The sequence below is a fragment of the Lepisosteus oculatus genome, chromosome 5, assembly GCF_040954835.1.
Source record: "Lepisosteus oculatus isolate fLepOcu1 chromosome 5, fLepOcu1.hap2, whole genome shotgun sequence".
In the NCBI taxonomy this organism is placed as follows: domain Eukaryota; kingdom Metazoa; phylum Chordata; class Actinopteri; order Semionotiformes; family Lepisosteidae; genus Lepisosteus; species Lepisosteus oculatus.
The window spans coordinates 27,233,130-27,257,148 of NC_090700.1; the positions used below are offsets into that span (position 1 = coordinate 27,233,130).

The window sequence follows — 24,019 nt, forward strand, 5'->3', positions numbered from 1 at the left end:
ACCCATAGCTGAAACTCCAAAGTACACCCCCCACTCAGACAGAAAATATCATACTCTACAAGAAGTACTGTAACCCCTTCAATTAATAACCCTAAATAAATTATTTTGAATGTATGCATTAACTATATTTCTTATCATTCAATATTGAAAAACAGAAGTATAGTAAAGGATTAAAAGTAAAACACTCACAAAATAGGACACGAAATGAACCAATGCATGCAAATTACAGTTAAAGCAAACATAAAAAACTGTGAAGAGGAAAGAATAAATACAATGGGGAGAGTTTTAAAAAGGCAATGTGCTGACAAGAAAAGGTGAGATTTATAGTTGTAGAATTTTAAATATACAGTATACTGTATAAGGCACACAAAGTAATTTAATCTGTACTGTACATTGTACAATCTGTAAAACAAGATAAGTGGTGAGACATTTGTGTTGAGTGCCACACGTCAATTTCTTTGTAGCCTTATACAAATAAATATACTGTAGAGTGGTAATAAAAACAAAATGACATCTTCTTAAAGAAAATGACCCAATGAATGATTAGATCACTTTTTCAGAGAAACTAAAGTCTAATGGGATGTTTTGGCATTGGAAACAAAAAAATGCAACAGAGCCTGAATTTTCTGAAATGCCATTTGTTGTGAGGATGTCATGACAAATGTGCATTGTGCACTGTGAAAACCAGGACTATGCAGACAATGCATTAAGGAGATTTCCAAGTCACCTGAAAGATAACATCACTAATGAATGAAGTTAAATGATGGTGGTAAATGCTTAAATGTTGCAGCAGGTGGCTGCAGGTCGATTTTATGTCCACTCAGCAGCATTTCTGACCTGTGAGAACAGTGCTTCTTAAGATCTTTGAGCAAGCAGCATATATTTGATGTTTTCGCAGCACAATAATCTTAAAATAATATGTAGAAGTTGCAAAGGAAAAGGTAAAGTTTTTTTTTCCCCATCATGAAAGAAAAAGAAACACCCGAAGAAGTCTCTACAGCCAAAACGTTGTGACTCTTTATTCCATGCTAAAAGGAAAAGAAAACCTTTACCTGTTCCTTTAAAAAGAAAAGGTAAAATAATGTATACTAATATTGCAAGAAATAACATTTATTTCAAACTGAAATATAGACCATAATTGTAACAAGAAATATTCAACTTTACTTTTTTACTAGAATTTTGAATGTGAAATGAACTTGTTTCAATGAACAGAACTGTTGAATATTTGCTTAATGTTAGAAAGAGCTACATAAAGCTCCTCACCCAAACTTTTTACATACAAACTTTTTTGATTCACCCGCATCCTTTTACCAACACCAATGTGCTGCATTATTAAAGATTTTGAGAAGCACTGTCAGACTATTTACTGCACATAGTAGGGTCATCATCTTCATTCCTGTACCTCATGTTATTACAAGATAGGATAAACAGCAATTTCTTCAGCTTCTATACTACTGGTTTCAAACAGTCAGAGCTAGTACTGTTATACCAATTATACCCCTTTTCCACATTAAATTAAATGTCTTATGGTGCACCAGACTTATTAGGACTCTCTATGGTATGGTTCTAGTCAACCTTGTGAAAGCCAACCTATGAAGTTTCAACAGATACAGGCTTGGTAGTAAACAGGCTGGAGTGGGGTCCATGAATTCAGTTATCACTTATCGCTTTAGTCAACACATAAAAGAGAAAGAAGCTCACTTACAGTCCTTGTTACATGAGTCAATTAGCTGGCAATATAAATAATAGAAATCAGTTTCTGTTGATTTGATGTAATTGTGTGGGTTTTCAGCAGTTACACTATAAACAGATAACTCATATTTGATACAAATTCTTTTTAAACTAAACAATGGACAATCAGATTTTAAGAGCCATAACAATATACTGTATAAGAAAATCTCTGGGGAAACTAGAATTCTCCTGTTCTTGTCAGTTGCTCAGATCTTTATCACAACTAAAATTCATAAGTGTATATCACCTGTTCTAGCTTCCTTAGACAGAATTACATTACCTTCCAAAAGTATTCAGATCCTTGCACAGTTTTCACATTTTGTTACTTTAAAACTTGCAGTAATGGCAGTTAAGTGGGAATTAATGTTTGTCAAAAAACAACTCTGCCCATTTAAAGCAAAAAAACAAAAAAGACAAAATCAAAAAGGCACGATTGAATATATTTTCAAACTCATTGCAGTGGCATAACTAAATTAATTTGCTCCACAAAATTACCTTAATGAGCCATACAATTAGCTAAATAGTCTCTGTTTGACTGCAATAATAGTGGCTCACATGATTTCGAAATAAAGACAAGGTCCTTAGTCAGGTAGATTCAAAAATTAATCAAGGATTCAACCATGAAGATCAAAACAAACCTGCATAAAGGCACAACAGTGTATATAGCATTTTAAAGCCCCTTAATATCTTTTTGACCATAGTGAAGTCAATCATTTAGAAATGGAAGGCACTCAGACGGTGCCTAGAGCAGTCTATCACTCTAAACTGAGCAGCTGAGCAGGGAGGGAACAGCTTAGGAATGTCATTGTGAGGTCAACTCCAACTTTAAAAGGTTTACAGAGTTCAGTGATTGAGTTGGGTCTATGTCCATGTAATTAATTATTTTTAGAAGTCATAATAATTATTGCGTACCAATTTACATATGTACCAAAAATGTATAAGCTAGTTAGACCAGAGATTTATATGTTCAAAAGGAAGTCACAATTTAATAATTGCTACTATAATTCAGTACCAAATCAGAAAACACTTAATTGAGCAGTAACATACATAAACTTTTTCCAGCATTACTTATCTTGGAGTCCAGGCTCCATTTTTAACTCTTTATGTTCAAGAGCTGATAGTCATGTAACATACCATTGCTTTCATTGGACATTTCCTGGAATCTGTTTCATGGAATAGGATTGCTCTGCTAGTTTGCTTTTCCAGATAATTGCTAGACAGAATTCCCAACCCTGGTCCTGAGGAAATCTGGCGTCACAGTTTTCATGCTAGTAATTACTGGTACTAATTGATGCCTGATCTACGCAAGAAAAGGTTTGTAAACCCTTTGGAATTACCTGGATTTTTGCATTAATTACTCATAAAAATGTGGTCTGATCTTCAACTAAGTCATCATAATAGACAAACACAATCCGCTTAAACTAATAACACAACCACAATTGTACTTCTTGTCAATATTGAACACATCATTTAAACATTCACTATCAAGGCTGGAAAAAGTATGTGAACCCTTGTATCTAGAAACTGGTAGAACCTCCTTTAGCAGCAATAACCTCCACCAAACATTTCCTGTAGCTGCTAATAAGACTTGCACAACAGTTAGGAGGAATTTTATACCATTCCTCCTAACAAAACTGTTTCAGTTAAATGATTTCTGGGATTCCTTGTGTGAACAGCTTTCTTCAGATCATGCCACAGCATCTCAATTGGGGTGAGGTCTGGACCAGACTTGGCACAAATTTTCTTCCATTTAAGCTGTTCTGTTGTTAATTTACTCCTGTGTTTCAGGTCATTGTCTTGTTGCATCACCCAACTTCTATTAAGCTTTAGGTGACGGACTGCTACCCTGACATTCTCCTGTAAAATTTCTTGATACAATATTGAATTCATTGTTCCCTCTATGATAGCAAGTTGTCCAGGCCCTGAGGCAGCAAAGAAGCCCCAAATAGCATTGCACTTTCTGCCAAAGAGTTCAACTTTTGTCTCATCTGTCCACAAAACATTGTCCCAGAAGTGTTGTGGAGCATCCAGGTGGTCTTTTGCAACTTGAGACATGCAGCAATGTTTTTTTTGGAGAGCAGTGGTTTCCTCTGTGGTGTCCTTCCATTAACACCATTCTTGTTCAGTGTTTTTTCTTATAGTGGACACATGTTCAAGTTCAAGAGATTTCTGCTTTTTCACCTCCTTCAACATTGCATGCTGCGCTCTTGCTGTGATTTTTGCAGGACACCCACTCCTAGGGAGAGTAGCAACAGTACTGAATTTCTTCCATTTGTAGACAATTTGTCTAACTGTGGATTGATGAACACCCAGGCCTTTAGTAATGGTTTTGTAGCCTTTTCCAGCTTTATGCATCTCTACAATTCTTCTTCTATGGTCCTATGGTGATATTTCTTTTGATCAGGGCATGGTTCACATGAACAGTTCTTTCTAGAACAGACTCTGTCAGTAGTCAACCTTTTTGTGCCTTTTTTATAGGGCAGGGCACCTCCAACCCACACCTCCAATCTCATCTCATCTTATTGATTGGAACACCTGACTCCAATTAGCTTTGGTGGAATTCAATAGCCTAGAGGTTCACATACTTTTTCCAACCTAGACTGTGAATGTTTAAACGATGTGTTCAGTACTGACAAGAAGTACAATTGTCTGTGTTTGAGTGTTATTAGTTTAAGCAGATTGTGTTTGTCTATTATTGTGACTTAGTTGAAGATCAGACCACATTTTTATGAGTAATTAATGCAGAAATCTGGAAAGTTCACAAACATTTTCTTGCAACTGTATGTGTTAGACTTTAGTTTTTTTTACCTCTTTGTTCTCTCAGTACTTGGTTTCAACAGTTCAATTGAAGTAGTGCAATGTTCCATTAACTTTATAAAGGTTGTTACAGAAGGGGCTATACATGGCTGATAAATTTGCCAGCAGGTTCAATTGTGTAAGGATCACATTGTCATTGAAGAAGAATGAGCACTGCTTTCTAATTTTGGTTTGTTGAAGAAGTTCAGAAGTTAATAAAATATAGATGGCCTGAAGATTTCCACATTTCTTTTCAATTAACATGAAATATCCATAAGCCAAAATCCAAAGTAGTGCTATGAAAAAAGTAAAGCAAGAGTAAAAGAACTGACTAAGTATATTTATATTTATGACTAAATATATTTCTCATAAGATTCAAATTGTCTTTCTCTGAGAAGCTAGTACAGGACTCATGCTGGTCAACCATGATCACATACAGCTAAAGCACTAGCTTAGCTCAGGTGTGCCATTGAAACAGGTACTGTATGTGCTGCTGTAAACCTTATCATGGCCAAATCCTTACCCATCAACAACCACAGCAACAGTAACATTTAGCAAAAATGTGAACCTGCCGTTGAGCGACACAAAAAAGCAAAATAAAATGAAAACAAAAAAATGCAACATTATGTACCTAAATAATAAATCTTTCTAACTCTTCAGAAGTTATAAAAAAGTGAATAAAAATCTGTCACAAAAACGTTTTTAATGGTTAAACTTTTAATTTAAAATAGAAAAGAAAGGCCAGATGTATTTATTTGTTAAATGTAGACAAAACGTCATGTAAATTATGCTGATTCGTATTAGTCAATTAGCTTCTACTTACTCCTCAAGGTTAATGTTATTCTATGCAGTAACATACCACAAAGGCCCTACACCAACTTTAACACACATGGTTTTTATTAAGAAGGAAAAATCACTGAGCTCTCACATGTTGACTTCCTTGCCTCAGGGCACTAGAGCCTTTTGCTAATAGGGATTTTAATAGGTTGTTCCCAAAAGAGAGTTTCCTAATTAATATGAAGGCCGCTAGTTATGCAATACCCTTTATTGGAGGCCCTCAAGCTCAAAGATGGTTGAAAACATTGAGGGTGTTTAACACACACCAAGTAAACCCAAGGAAACTTCCTTCTAGTTATTTGTATAACCGTCAGTTTGGAGTTAAGGTTATATAGCTTGACTCAAGTATTGATGAAAGCCCTTCTGTGCCTTCTCTAAAATATTAACAATAGTCAAATAAATCATAATAGAGTTAAGAGTGTGTGTCCTTCTTTTGTAATTGTTTCTATTCCAGTTATTTATCGTTACTTGAACCAAATGTGGAAAACAGAGGTTTCCTACGATAAAGTGTTGCTCTTTGATGAATAAAAAACAAAGGGCACAGAGTACCAAAACAGTTATAACATCTCTGTTTCTTGATTGAGGATGTAAAGACACCATGGAAGTCTGCACAATGCCAATTAACAATCAGTCATTTCTTCACACCATCTAACTGGCACAGCAAAGTGTTTGTGTTGTACAGATCAAAAGGATTTCAACACACTCTGACTTCTAATGATGCACTTAGATTAATTTGGTCTACTTCCATATCATTTTGAAAATATTTTCTCATGATGGTATCATGTTTAAGCATTAAGGTTTAAAATTTTGCTGGTATAAATATACTGTATCACCTAGGTGTTTCAGTGATCTTGTTGCAGAATGAGGTGGAGTGAGATGAATGCTATCTGTTAGAAATACGACTAGTCAAACTTATGTCTACAAGTGGCTAGAAATGCATGTCATGCTTCTGACTGATGAAATGACTTTTGGAAGGAAAAATGTTTGTGAACATTTCCCATAAACTACACAAAGTTAGAGTGATCATATCTGGGAGGAAGTGTTAGATAAAACGTTTGCATTGCATTCATGTTTTTGAGGGTGTCACGGTTTTACAATGGTTAGCATTGTTGCCTTGCAGTACTGGGGTCCTGTGTTCAATTGTGGATCTGGGGTGCTCTATCTTGTGTATTCTCAATGTGTTCATATGGGTTTCCTTTGGGTGCTTTGGTGCCCCATGCTTGGTGCATTCTGCACTCCTGTACCTGCAGCTTTCCATGATAGGCTCTGTGTCTCCCATGACCCTAAATTGTATGAAGCAGTTAGAAAATGAAAGGATGGATTATTGTTTTGCTCCATCCATAAAGCTCAGACAATACCAGAGATACGTAGCACTGCACTGCATTAAAATATAGACCTCAACAGGCATGACTCACAGTTATAAATCATATTGATTTTTGAATTACCCAAATACTTGCCAGGACTTTCAATGAATAATGAAGAAGAGGTGTTGTACATGAATTGATACAAAAGATAATAAGATATTTTACACAGATTAGATTGGATGCAATATAAATGAGAGTGAATAATAAATATATGGCCAAGGTAGTGTAGTAGTGAAGCATCTGGGCTACCAATTCTTAATTATAGACATATATATCTATTTATCTGTGTTCAAGGTGTTTTACCCAGTTGTTGTAGTCCACTCAATTGTAGAAATGGGTACCAGCATTGCAGGGGATGACTAGCATCTCATCCAGTGTGGAGTCATGTACTCACAGTTTCCTTTACACTACTGAAACTGGGGATGAACTTGGGCCTAGAATAGACAAGGCATGAGTACAGTATATGTAATCCATCCAGTAACACACTGACCCCTCTATTATAGTAAAGAAGAGCAACCACCAGCACCTACATACACTGAAAGAATGTGCAGTCTAATTATATTCTGTCCCTGAAAGTCCCCAGGGGTTTGATTTGAAACAGATTGATTTCCAAGTGAGGAGGTTTTGTTGTGGTCGCCATAGAAACAGCATGGCTGGAACCAGCTGAACATATTAAGCTGTTTTTTTTGTCCTTTATTGTGGATGTGAGGATTAAAACAGCTTTACATACTCAGTACATCAAACCGTCACATTGCCTGAACATGATGACTGATTAGCCGAAGTAAGAAAACTAAATGAGGTTAACATACAAAAAATAATTTTCTGTTTATATGGTTTATTTGTGCCAAGAACGTAAAGATTCTCCATTTATGAAATCTTTATGAGAATATATTATTGTACATTTACCAATTTAATAAAAGGTAAAGCTAGTACTAATTGCAGACAGCTTTCATTATTTTCTGCAATATTTCTTTACACAGGCTTTGTAGTAAAATGCATTCTTATGTGCTAAACATTAGTCTTTACTCTCATTTCAAACACTACTTACAATTTCAATACCACAAACTTTCAGAGCCTTTGGCTTAATTAATAGATACTCGATTTGCCATTTTAGCACTGAATTATTCATAATTAATTTTCTTTATCACAGTATTTCAAATTTGTTGTTTTGCTGCCAAAAGTCAAACTTCATCAAAGAGACATTTGTCAATTTTTTTTATAAAAAATAAAAAATGATTAAGAAATTATCTAAAATAGAATCCTAAGCATTATAATATTCGTACTGAAGTATATGGGTGAAAGCTAAAAAATAATTTCACTATTACATACTTTGATTATTGTGAAGAAATAGACCTGAGATTGTACTCTGAACCATTTCCTGAAGAAGGAACCATAGAACAAAGACATATTTTACATTTAGTAGTATGGAGAACAACACTAATAACACTTCAATGTACAACTCCATGTATTTCAATTGTCAAAATACATACATTACACATACTGTACCACATAAGTAAATATTAATAAACATAACTCAGTGAACAGTCCCCATTTATAAACACAGCACTGCCTGATTTGAAAGCTCCACACGGCCTTAACATCATACAGAGGATGGTGTTGCCATAACAACGAACCCCATGTCTGTAAATTGGCCAGCATTCTCCCCTCTGCTCTAGTGAGCACGGCTGTCTGCACGTGCTCTTGCAGCACTTGATGAGAACCTTACAACTACAGTTACTACACATCTCACACAAATAAAATGGAATTGTTTTTTTCTATAGAAGAGAAAAATATACATGAATTAATAAGGCAGAAAATATGTAAGAATTAATAAGACAGCTTTTTATTACATACATTATGTTAGTTCACCATATTATACAGTATTTCGCATAATAATTTTTCAGAATACATCAAAGAAACCCAAACTGTATTTCTAAGTGCCCAATTGTCAAGAAAGTGTGCTAAAAAAAGTCAACTCAACAATTATAAACCCTAGCTTTTTAATACTGTTTGATTCTTTGAAAGCAAGAAATTATCCAAATATAATCAACAAAACTGGCAAATATGACAAACAGAGTAGTGATGGCAGATTGAAAAAACATTACAAATCTGTTACTAACTACTATAACAATGGATGAGTGGGGGTTACTGTCAAGTACTTCCAAAGGGTACCTTCCAGTCACTACCTTCACATGTCATGCCATGTCAGTCAGTATGCAGTGACAAATGAAAAGAATACACCTTGCTTTCTGGCTGTTATAGAGAAAGGTGTCCAAATAATAGATTATTCTACAAGATTAGGTGCCGGATTGGTGAACTACAAATAAAAGATAAAGAATTTAAAAAGCTAAAACAATGCTCAAATTGCTGAGAAAGACCATAAACAAATGTATGTTTGTCTATTATTATCAGCATTTTAGCTTTTATCCAAGAAAGAATGACATATACTAATATATCTAATGTTTCAAAAGTTCGTTAAAAGTAATCTGGAAGTCAAATATGAAACCATCATGGAAAAAGTACAATGGCACTGGTGGTTCAAGTGAACTTCTTGACATTAATGTTTAAAATCTTTTTTTTTTAATCACATATCCAAATAGGTACTGCAAGCATTGATTGTTACCCAATAATAAAATCTGTATGTATTAAACTGTTTATTTTTGGCTTTCTGCAGTAACTTTTAGCTTAATCTGCAAAAGGCCACTCACAAATAAATAAGTATTTACTAATAAGTCTTACATTGATAAACACTAATCAAGACAAGCCTGCTGTGTCTTAAGAAGTACCAGAGTAGTCCTTGTGGAGAGACGACCTGAAATCAATGTATCTCTATACTTGATTGTGTGGTCTTGTTGCTTGTAAACAATAGCCATTTTCTCTTATAAAACAATAGGAATCCTATCGATACTCATAATTATATATTTTCTATTATGTGTAAAATTCCTGTGGGAAACAAAAGTAGAATTTTGCAATATTAATAAAAGATATAAGCTGAAATAAGATTATATTTCCAGTTTTCTTTTGTTTTAAACCTTTTTTTCTGTATATTATGCATAAACAGTATATGAATATGATATAACTTTGGTAAGAATAGAAAAGTGAGGATGCTCTTAGGTGGGATTTAAGTGAAACCCTAACCTTGAAAATTGACTAATATGTTTTTTAATTGAGAAGGAAGAGCAATTACGTTAGTCTTAGAAAATAATCCTGAAATGGCACAAAGCTAGAATTTAGTTAATGCTTTACTTGAATGAAACTAAAAACTCTGTCATAATGCCTTCATAGCCACTATACAAAACAATAAAACATACATGCTGTAAAAACCAGAAATAAAGTCAAATTTTATTACACACAAACATACCAATACCCCTGTTACCGATTTACAGCTACAAAAAGCTGTAAACTCTTCTTGTCAGCCCTTAAGTCCTAGTTTTGTTTTAGTTTTGGGCTGAAAATATATATTATGAACGGTTACTAATAATTGTGTCATTTGCACAAATGGCTGTGGAAGATATTGTTATATTATACATTGAAGTGTTTATGAATAAAATATAGACAGTATATATTTGTATATATATTTAATATTTCTTTTCTATTTGTGTTCTCCACCTGGCTAAAGTAGCCTCTCATTTACTTAATGATGGACTGTTTGGATTAGTGAAAAGGGTTCTCACTTGTTTAACGTCTGTTTAGGGAGCAACTTAGTCTTCAGTAGAATCTTTAAGAAACAGGTTCTCTCTTCTTCCTAATTTGTGTCACATCTGTCTGTAAAATACACCACCCTTGTACTCACAATTTTGTAAATAGCTGTAAAAATAGTCTTAGATCTTGACAGTTGGTGTTTGTAAATTCCTTGACAATAAGGGGCGTGCATTTTTTAGAATTTGACAAGCAAACTAGAATCAGGACTTTACATTCTACTTTATAATTCTGACCTTCTTTATTCAATTATTCACACCCTCTCAACTTGTGACAATACAATTATCTCTGTGATGAGCAATGTATATGTTTGTTGCCTTGGATGCTAGTTAAGTTGAATATATTGTAAAATATATTTTATATTCATTAGCTGGATAAAAAGAAAATGAAAATGGCTTTTCAACCCTTTTCTAGGACAAATCCACCTGTTCATGAATAACACATGCTCTTGATTTTTTTCTTTATTCCTTCTTATTCAAAGAAAAATAGGATTAATCTTAATTCCATTTATCTGTTACAGTAATGACAGCCAAAGGCTGAACAAAAGAAAATGTTTGCATTTTACACTGTTGAAAATGGAATCCTTCCCTTTCCCAACTCCTCAGGAAATAAATGTTTCCATAGCAACCCAAGAGAAGCTTGGATACAGCAGTAAGGAATAGATTCTGTTTCCAAGGATCGCTACATTTTAATGATCCCAAAGAGGTGAAAGGTGTGCTCTGTGGGTTAAATTATGATTGCAAAGATTACTGTGTCAAACCAATCAGTTCATGTGTTTAACCAAGTAGAACATATATTTAAAACAAGTTCACTATTACATAGCTGTCATAAACAGGATTAATTAAATTATACCTTGGTTTTACTCAGTAAATGCAAAGGGCTATCATGCCTTTTAATGAGGTACAAGATAATTCACCTTCACTGGGACAGGTTCATACTATGTCAAACCTTGAGAGTGTTAACACACTCTAAGGGATCTATGTAACATGATTTACAGTTATTCAATTCAATTATACAAATGTACAATTCATCCAAATATATAATTTCAGTATAAACTAGATGTCTGATTGCTGACAGTCTTGAGAAAATCCACAATGACTACATAAAATGTGTTCTGTGGAACAACCATATTTGCAAATCCAAAAAAAATGTTTTGCTTTTATTAGACAAATGCAGTGCTGTACAGTGACAACATTACCAGTCCTTAGCCTGTGATGTATAAATGTAAAAGTATATTTGTGTCTTATACTATGTAAAAATTCCATTAAGCAGCACTGGTACTGTACTGTAAGTCAGAAATGTCCTAAAAAGCACATACAGTAAAACAGGTAAAGAAGATAATCTGCTTTTTAAGATACTGTTCCACATTAATTAGGTTGACAAACACTTTCAATGACAATGGACTTGCTATCCACTGTAGCTGCCAGTGTTATCCTTCACCAATATTTTAGTTTTTCCATTCTTTTCCCAATTAAGAAAAACAGGTGGAAGACAGGTATCTCTGTATCCCTGCTGCGGTTTCAGTCACCTTGATATACTGCAGAGATAAACACCAGTATTAATGTCAAAAGAGGCATAATGAACACTCTGAAATGCTAAAAAGTCTTAACTTATCCACAGTGTAGAATATAAATTTAAGGAATGAACAAAGAATTGCTCAAAATTACTTTAAAAAAATCATCTTGTTATTATTAAGATTTTTTGTTATTATTTTAGATTTTTTTCCTTTACATTGAGTCTTTGAATATAACAGTAATTTCTTATTACTTTTATTTGCTATTAATATAGGTCATTTAGTAGACCTCTTATGGTGGTTACAGAATGTATTCTTTGGTAGTCATTTCATTTAAATTCTAATGCTTACTACTGTACTAACCACTATAATACCTTGCACTGGCTTCCGGTCAAATTCCGTGTAGACTTTAAAATCCTCATGCTCACCTATAAGGCTTTACATGGCTTGGCACCCCAATACCTGTCTGAACTTTTATCGCCCTACTCCCCACCTTGCAACCTCCGCTCTTCAAATTCTGCCCTTCTTACTGTCCCCCAAACACATCTACATTGTATGGGCAACAGGGCCTTCTCCTGCTATGCCCCCAAGCTCTGGAACTCTTTGCCCAAGGATATCCGAGAGTCACCTTCTCTAAACTCCTTCAAATCCAGACTCAAAACCTTCTTCTTCAGAAAACCTTTACTTAACTGGTTCCATTCTTCACCCTTCTGCTCTTCTTAGTACCACCTTCCATGGTCTCCTCTATTGTTATTGTTGTAATTGTAATTGTGTCTTCTTATTTATTGTTATTGTCATCCTGTAAAGCGCTTTGAGAAGCCACCTTTAAAGGCGCTATATAAAATAAAGTTTATTATTATTATTATTATTATTATTATAATCCCTCTGTCTGTGATATATCCCTATTTTATAGAGAGATGGAAATGTCTAAAAAAGATAAAATATATATAATGTCAGAATATAGCTCCTTCATGTTGTTGCATAGTGACAATGCTGTACTTGTGGTACTTATGGGGATAATGTCTTAAACCAAGTTCTCTTGGCACAATGTTCAGGGAAATACTGCTCAAAAAAGAAATCAAGGATAAAGCTGATACCTTGCCTGCTAGATACAATATATGGATGATACATGACCTGATCACCCCTATTATTCTCCAGTGTGCACTGGCATTTAAACTGCTGCCTTTAGTCTGACCAATTGGCCTCTTCCTGAAGGATGGCATTGTTGCTGTCAGACTCCTGTGTTAGTTTGACAACTTTCCAAAATGTAGTAGGCCTGTCAGATGCAAAAAAGGCCTGTTTTCATCAAAATCAAAAGCTTTTTGAGGAAAATTTAGGGAAACTTTGGCCAGTATCAGAGATGTTTTCCAGACTAGGTGTGAAAATGAAATTGGTCATCAAATTATTTTAGCTGCGATCCATACACAATTTACAGTATACTGTATACAGACACAATCAATATGCAATGTAGACTTGCCTGGGGTTAGCAAATATGCAACTCTAGTTGAAAAATGTGTGAAAGAACAGTAAAATAAAACTATCCCAAGAGCAACATGAATGTACAGCTGATTGAAAAAATGTATTAGCAAAACATTTAGTAGAATTGTTATTTCAACACATATGAACCTGGATTAAGTCCAACATTTCTGCTCGTCCCACTTAATCCTTAATTGTTTCCCTCCGTGTGTTAATTGAGATGGCATAAATAGCAAACACATTCCACCATCAGTGTTCAACAAGTACAGAAAGGCTCTTGCTGCTGCAAATGCTTTGTTAAAATGGAACAGGAGTACACCGCTTATCAAATGGGGCCTGGCATCCCTCGTACCTTATCTAAATCCTCATTACATGCAGGGCGTTGATAAAGGAATGCCTGCACCTCTGGAGGACTGGCCTGGATTTTTTTGTATCATGAAATTAGAATAAATAATGTTGGTTAAAGACATGGAGCTTCTTATGACATACTTTAATGAAAGTATTTAGATATTAAAAGTAAAATGGTTGATGTGCTAAATTAATATTTTGCTTTAAAAAAGGTCTATTTTAAGTATAGAAAAAGCAGAAATGGTACAGGTTACTGAAACAAGTAAATCTTCAGGGCCCAGTGGTATTCTTCCAATTGTACTTGATGAAACAAGAGATGTTATTCACAGGCCATTGATGAAACTATTCAAACAGACATTTAAGATGGGTAATATACTGTATATCCCCTGACTTAAAACATTTCCAATGCAGTGTCCATCAATAAACCAAACCAATTAATTATAGGCTAATACTGTAAGTTTTATGTCTATTACATGTATGTTTATGGAAATAACAAGAAGATCTAAACTAGAGGAATCTCGAAAAGGTATGTCTAGCTTAACTGACACTGTACAGCCAGTAATGTATGAAAATAGAATATGATATGTTTTATTTACATTTTCTGATGATGTTTTAATAACATTCTTCATAAAATATTAGTTCCTAAATTGCAGGTAGTAGGCACTTAAAGGAATTCATGTATTTGGATTAAGAATTGGTTAATGGAAAACAGAATGTGCATAAGGGGTCCAGCTGGGGTGATGCATTTAGAGTAGTCCCACAGGGATCTGTATTAGGACCAGCAGTCTTCCTACCTGTAAACAATTATTTATATCCTGGAAATAGTTCTGTGCAGAGGATTAGCAAACATTGTATAAGTTACAAAAGGTATTCACAAAGGTTTAATTAAAGTTAATGATTAGGCAAATACCTTGCACATAGCATTTAAAGTAGACAAGATCAAAGTGTTAAATGTTGATAGCATTACTATTAACTACAAAATATAAAATGGAAAACATTAGCATGATGAAGCTATCTATGATAAAGACATAGTGTACTGTAGATGTGTAGGTTAATATTTTTATTCTTGTTTACAATGTGGGGAACCAAAAAAAAGGCAAACTGAATGTTAGCCTAATTGAATGTACATTTAAATCAAGGGATGTTATGTTAAAATTGTACAGTAGTATGACCTCAAAAGACCTTTAGAATATTGCTAACAATTTCAATCACTATTAATATGTTACAGTTGGTACATTTTCTGGACTCAAAACATACAGTACAGTATGTATATATTTTTATATTTTATGGCAGGCTAAAAGAACAGAATCTTTTTAGTCTTTAATGGAGACGACTTTGAGGGGATCCAAAGTTGAGTATTTAAAATCGTTAAAGACATTGACAATTTCTTTAGAATCATTAATGAAACAACAACCAGAGTACACAAGGGACAACCACACGGAAGAGCATTTTAAACTGAAAACAGAAGAAGAGGAGGTATTTCTGCACCCAAAGGTTTGTAGAATTTGATAGCAAGCCACCCAGCGGCTTGCTGAAATGAATTCCTCCTTTTAAGAAATAGCCAGATGGGATCCTCTGATCAATTAGCTAGAAGAACCAAATAAGATACAGAGGTCCTAATGGTCTCCTTATGTTCTTATGATGGATAAAGGACATCAGATCCGACACTTTAGAGGCAAGGGTCCCTCTATGGATGTCATAGGAAAGAGACTTGTGACTTAATATACTAAAAAACAGAAGAGAATAAAAGTGAAACTGTCAGGTGTCATGTCTGCAACCTTCAAAGCTGGGGGAGAACTCATAGTTTTCTAGGGCATAAAATTCACTGACTGAGGGTCTGACAAACAGGCACTCTAAAAATAGCATCCCACAGCCGTTCCTCTGAATGATGGATGTTTTTCCTTTTACTGGTTTATTGGTTGTGAACTCTCCAGAGGAAACCCCTTGCTGGGTAACTGTATGTTGAACACTGAAATCACTGCCAGACAACTCTCAATGATGCCAAATTAATACCACAGTACCCGCAGCCGCTCAGCACTGGGGGGGAGACAGCTGTCTTTGATAAAGCAAAAGCCTTAGGGGAGCAAATAATATGAATTATCAGAAAACAGAAATAGGTATTTAAGTTTTTGAAGTTATACTTTTGTGTTTCCAAATATACAAGAAACCCAGTTTCATGGTTTAGCACTTGGTCATTATTTTTGAGTGTCTGATACATCTTATGTGTCTATGTGAAAAATAAGAAACTTTGGCATCACTTTCATCCCACATAAAAAGCAACCATTTAAAGTAGGTAAATGCCATATAAATGCAGCATGCAGGATATGACATATAAGCTTATATTGTGCCTGAGTGGAGTGCATTGCTTCAAAAGGAAATAAATAAATAAACAATCAGCATAAATGCAGTAATCCAGAAATATCTGTAATCTAATTCTTAAATAGCCTTGCAGAATGATTTAATACACTACTTGTTATTCAAAACTGAAAATATTGTTCTCAAGAAATAAAATACAATACAGGTATGTGTGCAGATCCAAGTTATTATTCTTATCCAGGTGTAGACAAAAGTTAATTTTATTTTCTGATTCATGGTTTTCAAAATTTTAAGTGCTTTGGCTGCACTTCTGAAAATGTAGATGAAAGACGACCCAACTAGTTCATAAAATGCATAATTGCAAACAAATGGCTTGGCTTTGAAAGTAAGCATTTTCCTCTATATCCAAATTCAATTCTACAATATATATTTTAAAAATAAGCAGGTGTTATGTATAACTCTAAAACAAAATCTGCAGCTATAAAACTTAAATGTATCTTCATTATTGCCAAAAAACAGAACATTTATGAATTTCCGATGATTTAGTGTTGTATACCTGTCATCAGATGACCATGGTGTTTGGTGTAAGCTTTCTTGTGTAAGAAGATCATGCTCCTGCATGCAATGCATGGAAAATGTCTTCTATATATACACCTTGGGCATAATCACAGATAGAAATTCTCATGCACTACAGAAACACTGATCAATGGAAACACTTACAAGGTAACACAAAGGGAAGGTTTTCATTCTTTCCTGTCTTACAGATTTCAAAATTTTCTATACTTCTTCAAACACAGTAAGAAAACTATTCTCTTTAAAGGTGTCACAATTGTAATCCGTCCTCTTAAGGGCACTCCGGCTCTTTCACATTTTAGTTGATCATGTGAACAGGCCGCCAATCCTGCCACACTTCATTTAAGGCAAGGGCTCTCGCTACTCCCTGACTCAGAGCGCCTGGCCCCGTCATCCCTCTCGTTGCACTGGATCCCGTTCCGGTTTTTATCCTTTTTGTTTTGTTTTGGAAGGATCTCCCGGCTATGGACATTTGGACTGCTTCCTGATTTCCCCTTCTGGATAGTTTTGGACTTGTTCGCCTGTGAAACGCCCCTCCGCGCACTGCCGTCACTGCCCCCCTGTCAGTGCCAAGTGCTTCGATAAGGCAAAAAGAGGTCCCTCTAAAAAGGTCCTTCTTATATAAACTTGTGTATACTATATATATATTGATAACACCGTTTCTTACTTGTCAGGGTCCCCAAATGATTCGGTGAAATGAAGGCTAAAAATACATACTTCTTGACAATTATAAATGATATAAATATAGATATGTTTTTGTTTTTAACTCTTTAGCAGTCAACCAAACATCAGAAATCTTCAACATCTTTAATATAATCTATTTAGTTATGTGTACAGACTGGGACTTTGTTGTTCTTGTTTGTTTTGTTTATTCAACGTACATATTTTCCAAACAGCCGTTTAGATTGGGAGCATGTGTGCTACAGTATGATATCTTAGGTGGGTAGCTGCGTCAGCATGCGTAGGCTGCAAAGGAACAAGTAATAGTTTTATTCCATGCTGAAAAAAAGAAGAAAGAGAACACAACGTTTTGGCCGTGGAGCCTTCTTCAGGTGTGAGAGAGACAGGGCAGTAGGCAAAGGTAAAGTAGCGGGAGAACAAAGGTTGAGAGGGAGGAGGATGATATCTTTATCACTTTCAGGAAGAGGAAGACAAATTGTCCTTGGAATGTACATTTTTGGAAGATAACTGAAATAAACAAAAAAATTTGTGGTTGCTGAAAAGTGTGTGTGTTTATTATTATATATAGTGCCTAGCAAAAGAAAATAGACTTCTTACAAGCTTTCACGCCTTCCAATGACCGTTGAATTCTTAATGTGTATTTCATTTTTGAAAGTCAATATTTTAATGAAATCTTGAATGTTCAAAGACTTTTATGGATAAAAATAAGAAATTAAATTCCAGCAAATCAAAATCAAAGGTAAATGACTGATATAAGTTTTCACCCCTTAATCAATACTTGGTGGAGGTACCGCTGGACGAAATTAGAGATCAGAATAAGACTTTAGTCAAGATATCTCTGATTCCTTAATTATCTACTGCACCAAGCTCAGAGGTACTTGAAATTCACTACCTAACTGAGGTACCCTGCAAAGACAGTTTATTTACCATAAATTTGTAAATCACTGTTATTGCACTATATTCTCTCTATTCATTGTAGGTTTCATTTCACACCTCTCTTCACCTATCCTGACTTCACACTACCTAATTGGCCACTCTGTCCCCTGCTCCTGCCTCCCGCTCCTCCTCTCTCACAGCTTTTGTTCTCCTCTGCTACATTACCTTTGCTTACTGCCCTGTCTTTCTCACACCTGTAGAAGGCTTCACAGCCAAAACATTGTGTTTTCTTTCTTCTCTTTTCAGCATGGAATAAATCTATTACTTGTTCCTTTGCAGCCTACACATGCTGACGCAGCTACCCACCTGAACTACTATATGTAATAGTATGCCTAACAGACAAAAACTCCTTGTCACACATTAACCTGTAAATGGTAAGTCTTTAAAATACTTTTTGGCTTAGGTAATACCTGGTTTAATGTACAATGGTACAGAAAAGCATACATACAGTATATAAAACAAAACATGTTTTACTTTTATCCTCAATGTTCTTCACCAAGGCAGAAGAGATTGTCCTGGCCACTGAAATGTTGATGTAATACATCTACTGTAGTTTAACCAACCTGCATTACACACATTTCCAATTCTGAAAACCTAAGGATCAAACATAAACAGTGGACATCCAAAGAAGGTCACATTTAAAATGCAAAATGAGAAAAATGAGGAATGGTATCAGTGCATTAGGACCTAAAAACGTTCTTGTGAAGAAAAAAAACAAAAAACAATATACCAAAATGTTCTGTACAGAAGAAGAAAGAGAAGATTGCTGGATGAGTCTAGCAGAAACATCTCAAGGAGATCCAGATAGACCATGCTCTGCTTTCTTCTTCCCTGAAACTGCTTACCAAACAACTTTCTGAACTCATGCCCTGAGGACAGTAAATATGTGAAACATTTCCCATTCTGAGGCATTCTTTCTACTCTTAATTGTGTGATATCCCTTCATTTTATATACGTTTCTAAAGAGGAGCATTAATCTTGACCCACACAGTCATAGCAGTGTATCCAGAAACAAGCAGAAACCATCAATTTCTGCCCAGTAATCTAACACAACATCTGTCTTTTTTACATTGAAACTTAAGAAGACGTTTGTCTACCAGCCAGATAAATGACCATAGCATTAAACAGAGCACTATTGGCACAAACATTTTGAATAAGGAGATGCATTTAAAATGAGCAGCAATGTTAATTGTGCCTTCCTAATCAAATCAAATCAAATCAAATCAAATAATACCAAACAGAAAGATTTATATTCAAATGTCAGAACCTTGAACTTTTCAGGAATTACAAAAAAGTTACTAACTCCAAAACTCTACAAGAGCAAGATAACCTTGGTACACCTGACAACATTACTGGTCTCTGTCTTAATGAAACTAAACCATGGAACTTAAAATACTACTGGACTTTGTGCATTGGAAATACTCAGTTTAGGACTCACTTTAGAAGGGGAAACTATATCCCTACAGTTATTGTATTTTGGAAGGATTGATGAATGTCCTTTAACAGGAACTGATTAATGACACATTGCTTAGTCACCTGCATCATGAGGTAAAATATTCAAAGGTGAGTTAAATTCAGGGATTACCTATTCTGTGGCACAGAATTTCTTAGTTTTATAAAATCTGCTCCTGAAATGTCTACACATTTTTTTAAAAAGCAGAACACTTTTAAGATGGGATTGTTGCTCTTACCCATTGGCGAGGTCATCGTCATCATCATCATGAAGACTTTTGCTCAAGATGTCACTGTCACTCATGTATCCAGATTTCAGGTCTGAGTCATCAGGGTCTAGGCTTTCGATTAGCTCAATGCGGGAGATGTGACTCAGCCGACTGGGGCTCCTCATGGGCATGGTATGTGAGGCATACTGTGTGCTCTGACTGTGGTAGCCCCCAGCTGAGGAGGGGGCATCCCCAGCTTGCAGTCGCGGACTGGACTGACCATAGCGCCATGACAGTGGTGATGACCGGTTAGACATACTGGACACACTGCGGGGGTTGGTCTCATCGCTGTCATAGCAGACGCTGTTCTCCAGGCAGCTGGGCAACAAAACAAAATGATGGCAAGAATGAAATTAAATCAAGGGATGTTATATTTAAAGTGCACAATGAATTTGCTCAAGAATCAGTCCAGAGAACACAGATTAGATGCATTCTTGAGCTTAAAGGAATGTCCCTCAGTGACATGGACATGGACAATGAAAGGAATATACCAGCCTTGTACAGACCTGAATCAAGCATTCATAGCCCTCAAAAACATAGACAGTCAACTCATTGCATTTCGTCAGAGTCAACTGAGAGAGTTTTTGAAATTGACATCTAAGAGGCACTTCTTTAGACAAAGGTTTGTGGGAGACTGCAATAAAATATACCCAGCCATGCTCTTGAAGCTGATATCCTAGCTTCCTTGAAGAAATGCTTGGAATGATTACTTATTCAAAACTAAATGATATGAATGGTTGCTTCATTTGTAAACTTTCATTCTGCCCTATTCTGTCCTTCTATGCTGTCCATTTGCAGGAGTGTTAACTCTGGGATCATGCCTGCATTTTATCATAACAAGCACCGCCGCACGAGTTAACACACCTGCAATTGCTCTATCGTGTGGCACGCCGGGTTATTTATACTATTCTAATCTACTTCCCGTTGCTCGGTATTGAGTTCACTTCTTGTTGCTCTGCCTAGCGTTTCTTACCCTTTTGCCTTCCTGGAATTCTGTCTACCCTTTTGCCCAAGGGGCGAGACTTCGGATCTCATCTCGCCCCTTGGATTGTTTGCTATCTGTGCCTATTTCGGATTTGACCCTGCAGCCCTCTTTTCGACCATGATTCTGTCTCACATTTTGGATTGTTCGCCACCAGCGCCTTTACCGGATCTCGACCTACCTTCGCCTTCGGACTACGACTCAGCTCCTGGTTTTGCTCTGTACGCTTACTTACCTCCCTACAACTCCTGCATCTGCATCGGATCCTTTTCACCTCTACAGAGCAGCGTTACAATAAGTAGATGCACCATATGATGTTTTTCTAAAGTTTGTTCAAAAGGTGAATGAACAGTTATATCTAGCCTGAATTGAGAGGAATTTATAGATTTTTGTGTTTGGAGCCATTGTTGTATGATAATACATTTGGTTTAATGGTTTTCATATCATTAAAAGGAATAAGAAGTCCCCATATGTCAAAGACAAGGTCAATCAGGAAAAATCCGAAATAGAAAAAATACTTCATGGCTCTCATTGTTAATCTGCAGTGGTTAAAGAAAAACAGATAACCATCATTCCAGATGGCCCTGTATCTAACAAACCCCAAAGCTAAGATACTGTAATCAAATCAAATTATCTTTACCCAAGACATTTCACTGCTTGTCAATATGTTAAATTAAATAATGTGCAAATAATAAAACTTTTGTATGACTAGTGAGAAAAGCTAAATAAATGTCTTCAATATTGTGCTGTTGAAGTATTACTCTGTACAGCACGAAGTCATTTGCTTACACGTGAAGACCAGCTTATAGTTATACATGCTGACCTAGAAGTTAAAGGTTCATATTCTGCACAGGTCTTTTGGGGGGAACGTTTCAGACAATGGTGCATTTGTACAATACTGTTTTTGAAAGATAAGGGCAAATTCTTCTTAAAAGAGGTAGATTACTGTAAAATATGTATCCCCCAGTTTTGCACCCCTTTAATACCTGTGCCCACTTACCACCCTATGCCCACACACCTGTACCTGAAATGACCCTAGTGTGTTGTAACCTGCTTGGCTGGTCTTCGTTCTTGTGTGGTTGGTGCTGAGCCGAACACCCATCCAACTAATAAAGTGTCGACTGTGTGCACTAAAAAAGCTTGAGTTCTTGTCTCCATCCTCACTGAACCCATCACGTAACAGTATAATGAATTTATGTGTTGTTTGTAGTTCAAGTGTGTAGTTGAAAGGTACAATATACCCAACTTCAGTTAACTTTGCTTCTTTCTGCTTTTCTTCACTAAATATAAAAAGAATATTGAGACTTTCAAATTTTAGTGTGATAGAGCAGATTAACAAGAGTTAGTTTTTGTAGAAAAGTCAATCTGCCAATGTTAGCAAACCTGTTCCTTACATTAGGCTTCTTGCTGAAGTGCAGTCTGAATATTACATAAGCAGATGCATAAACTCCAATTAATAATGCAAACACTGCATATCCCAAGTGATCGTATGTAGATGTTAAAGCTATTTTTATATTGAGACAAAGGTCTTTCATCAACAGGGGAATTTACTGAAGCAAGAAAATGTTTCTCCAGTTCAATTTATAATGAAACTTATTTTTCCTATTTGTTAATGTTTTGGGAGTCATTATTTTTATTTATTTTTTTATTTTACTTTGGAAAACTAAAAACCAGTGCAAGAAACATAAATCAACCACGTCAAAAATCTAAAGCCACTGGACTCTATGATATTTAAAATATAAACACATTTTTCTTGGTGTACTACATTTGCTAATTACTACTTCCAAAAATGAATCCAAGGTGATAAAAACAGCACAGTATCTGCGCATTCTAGTTGTTTGAGTGGGTGTTGTCTGGTAATGCACTGCATAATCTAGCCATGGTGAATTCTCTTCATTACTCTTGTAGCGGCGAGGCTTAATAATAAGGTAGAATTAAGTGTTCTGAGCCTTCCCAAATGAGGCCCCATTTCTCTGTTCATCTCTGTGGTGCAGCCACAGAGAAACTATTCATGCAAGATGTTTCCTTTTGATAAGGACAGCTCCCAAAGGGGGATGCACTTAGCTAAGCCTGGCTATCATGATCAATGGTCATCCATTGGCGCCTATCTGTCTAGGGAGTGCCAGTTGGACATCTGGACTGCATTACTAAGTGTCAGGACTAAGTGACTCATATCTCACCTTGATCAACCAATCAGGGACTGGTAGGGCCGAGTAACCCACGTGGGACTCTGATGCCCATGGAACTTTCAGCCAATCAATGAGCTGAAGTTCCTCCAGGTAAAAACAGGCAACACAGAGAGACTGTTAGATTTAGATTCAGATTCAGATTCAGTAAGATACAGTAAGATTCAGAAGGGGAGATTCAACAAGATTCAGATTCAGACGGAAAAGACTCTGGAGAGGATTCTGTGGACTGTTCTAAAGGGAATTCAAAGGAGAATTCCAGGGCAGATCGGCCCAGGAGCAGAAGGCTCCCAAGGGCAGGACATTCTCGCAGCGCGCCTCCTGACCATCCTGAGACTCAGCCCGGACAACCACGGAATGGCCAGTGTGTCCGAGTGCCAGAACTTTCCTTTGTTCTAAGAGTCTAGAGTGGAGGTTGCCAGAGAATAACCGGAGGATCCACCCGAGGTTAGCACCAGCAGCAGGCCTCGTGAACAGGTTGGAACTGTGGACAGCTGAATCACTATTCAGAACTAGCTCTTCATCAGGAACGAACCGGTCCTCTTCCTGACTTGCTGGGACCCACAGTCATCTTTTCTCCTGTGCACAAACTTTGCTAGTTAAAGCCAACAGTGAGCATCAGCAGCGCACCGTCGCAAGCCGCACAGCACAGCCTGGCACGGAGCCAGAGAGCGCGGATTGGACAGCAACAGCCTGCAACTGTTTCTTTGTGCCCGCAGGAGATCTGAATCCCCAAAGATTGGATGAGTATTCAACTTCAATGCATTACAGCTCGAGAATTCAATTGTTATCCCAACCAGTTGATATCAATTTAATTCCTAAGAGTTATGTACTTGTTTGAGTATCTAATGTAGAAGTTG

The 24,019-nt window shown here is 36.0% G+C and overlaps 1 protein-coding gene across 6 annotated transcripts in view; it reads right to left on the bottom strand.

Annotated features, from left to right (window-relative positions):
• Window positions 1-24,019, bottom strand: part of nav1a (neuron navigator 1a) — a 257,501-nt gene that overhangs the window by 137,040 nt on the left and 96,442 nt on the right. For all 6 annotated transcript variants that reach the window (XM_015342167.2, XM_015342163.2, XM_069190243.1 and 3 more), the window contains one exon: window positions 19,962-20,309. In XM_015342167.2, the coding sequence (XP_015197653.2) occupies window positions 19,962-20,309 (348 nt within the window). The remainder of the gene's footprint in view (window positions 1-19,961; window positions 20,310-24,019) is intronic.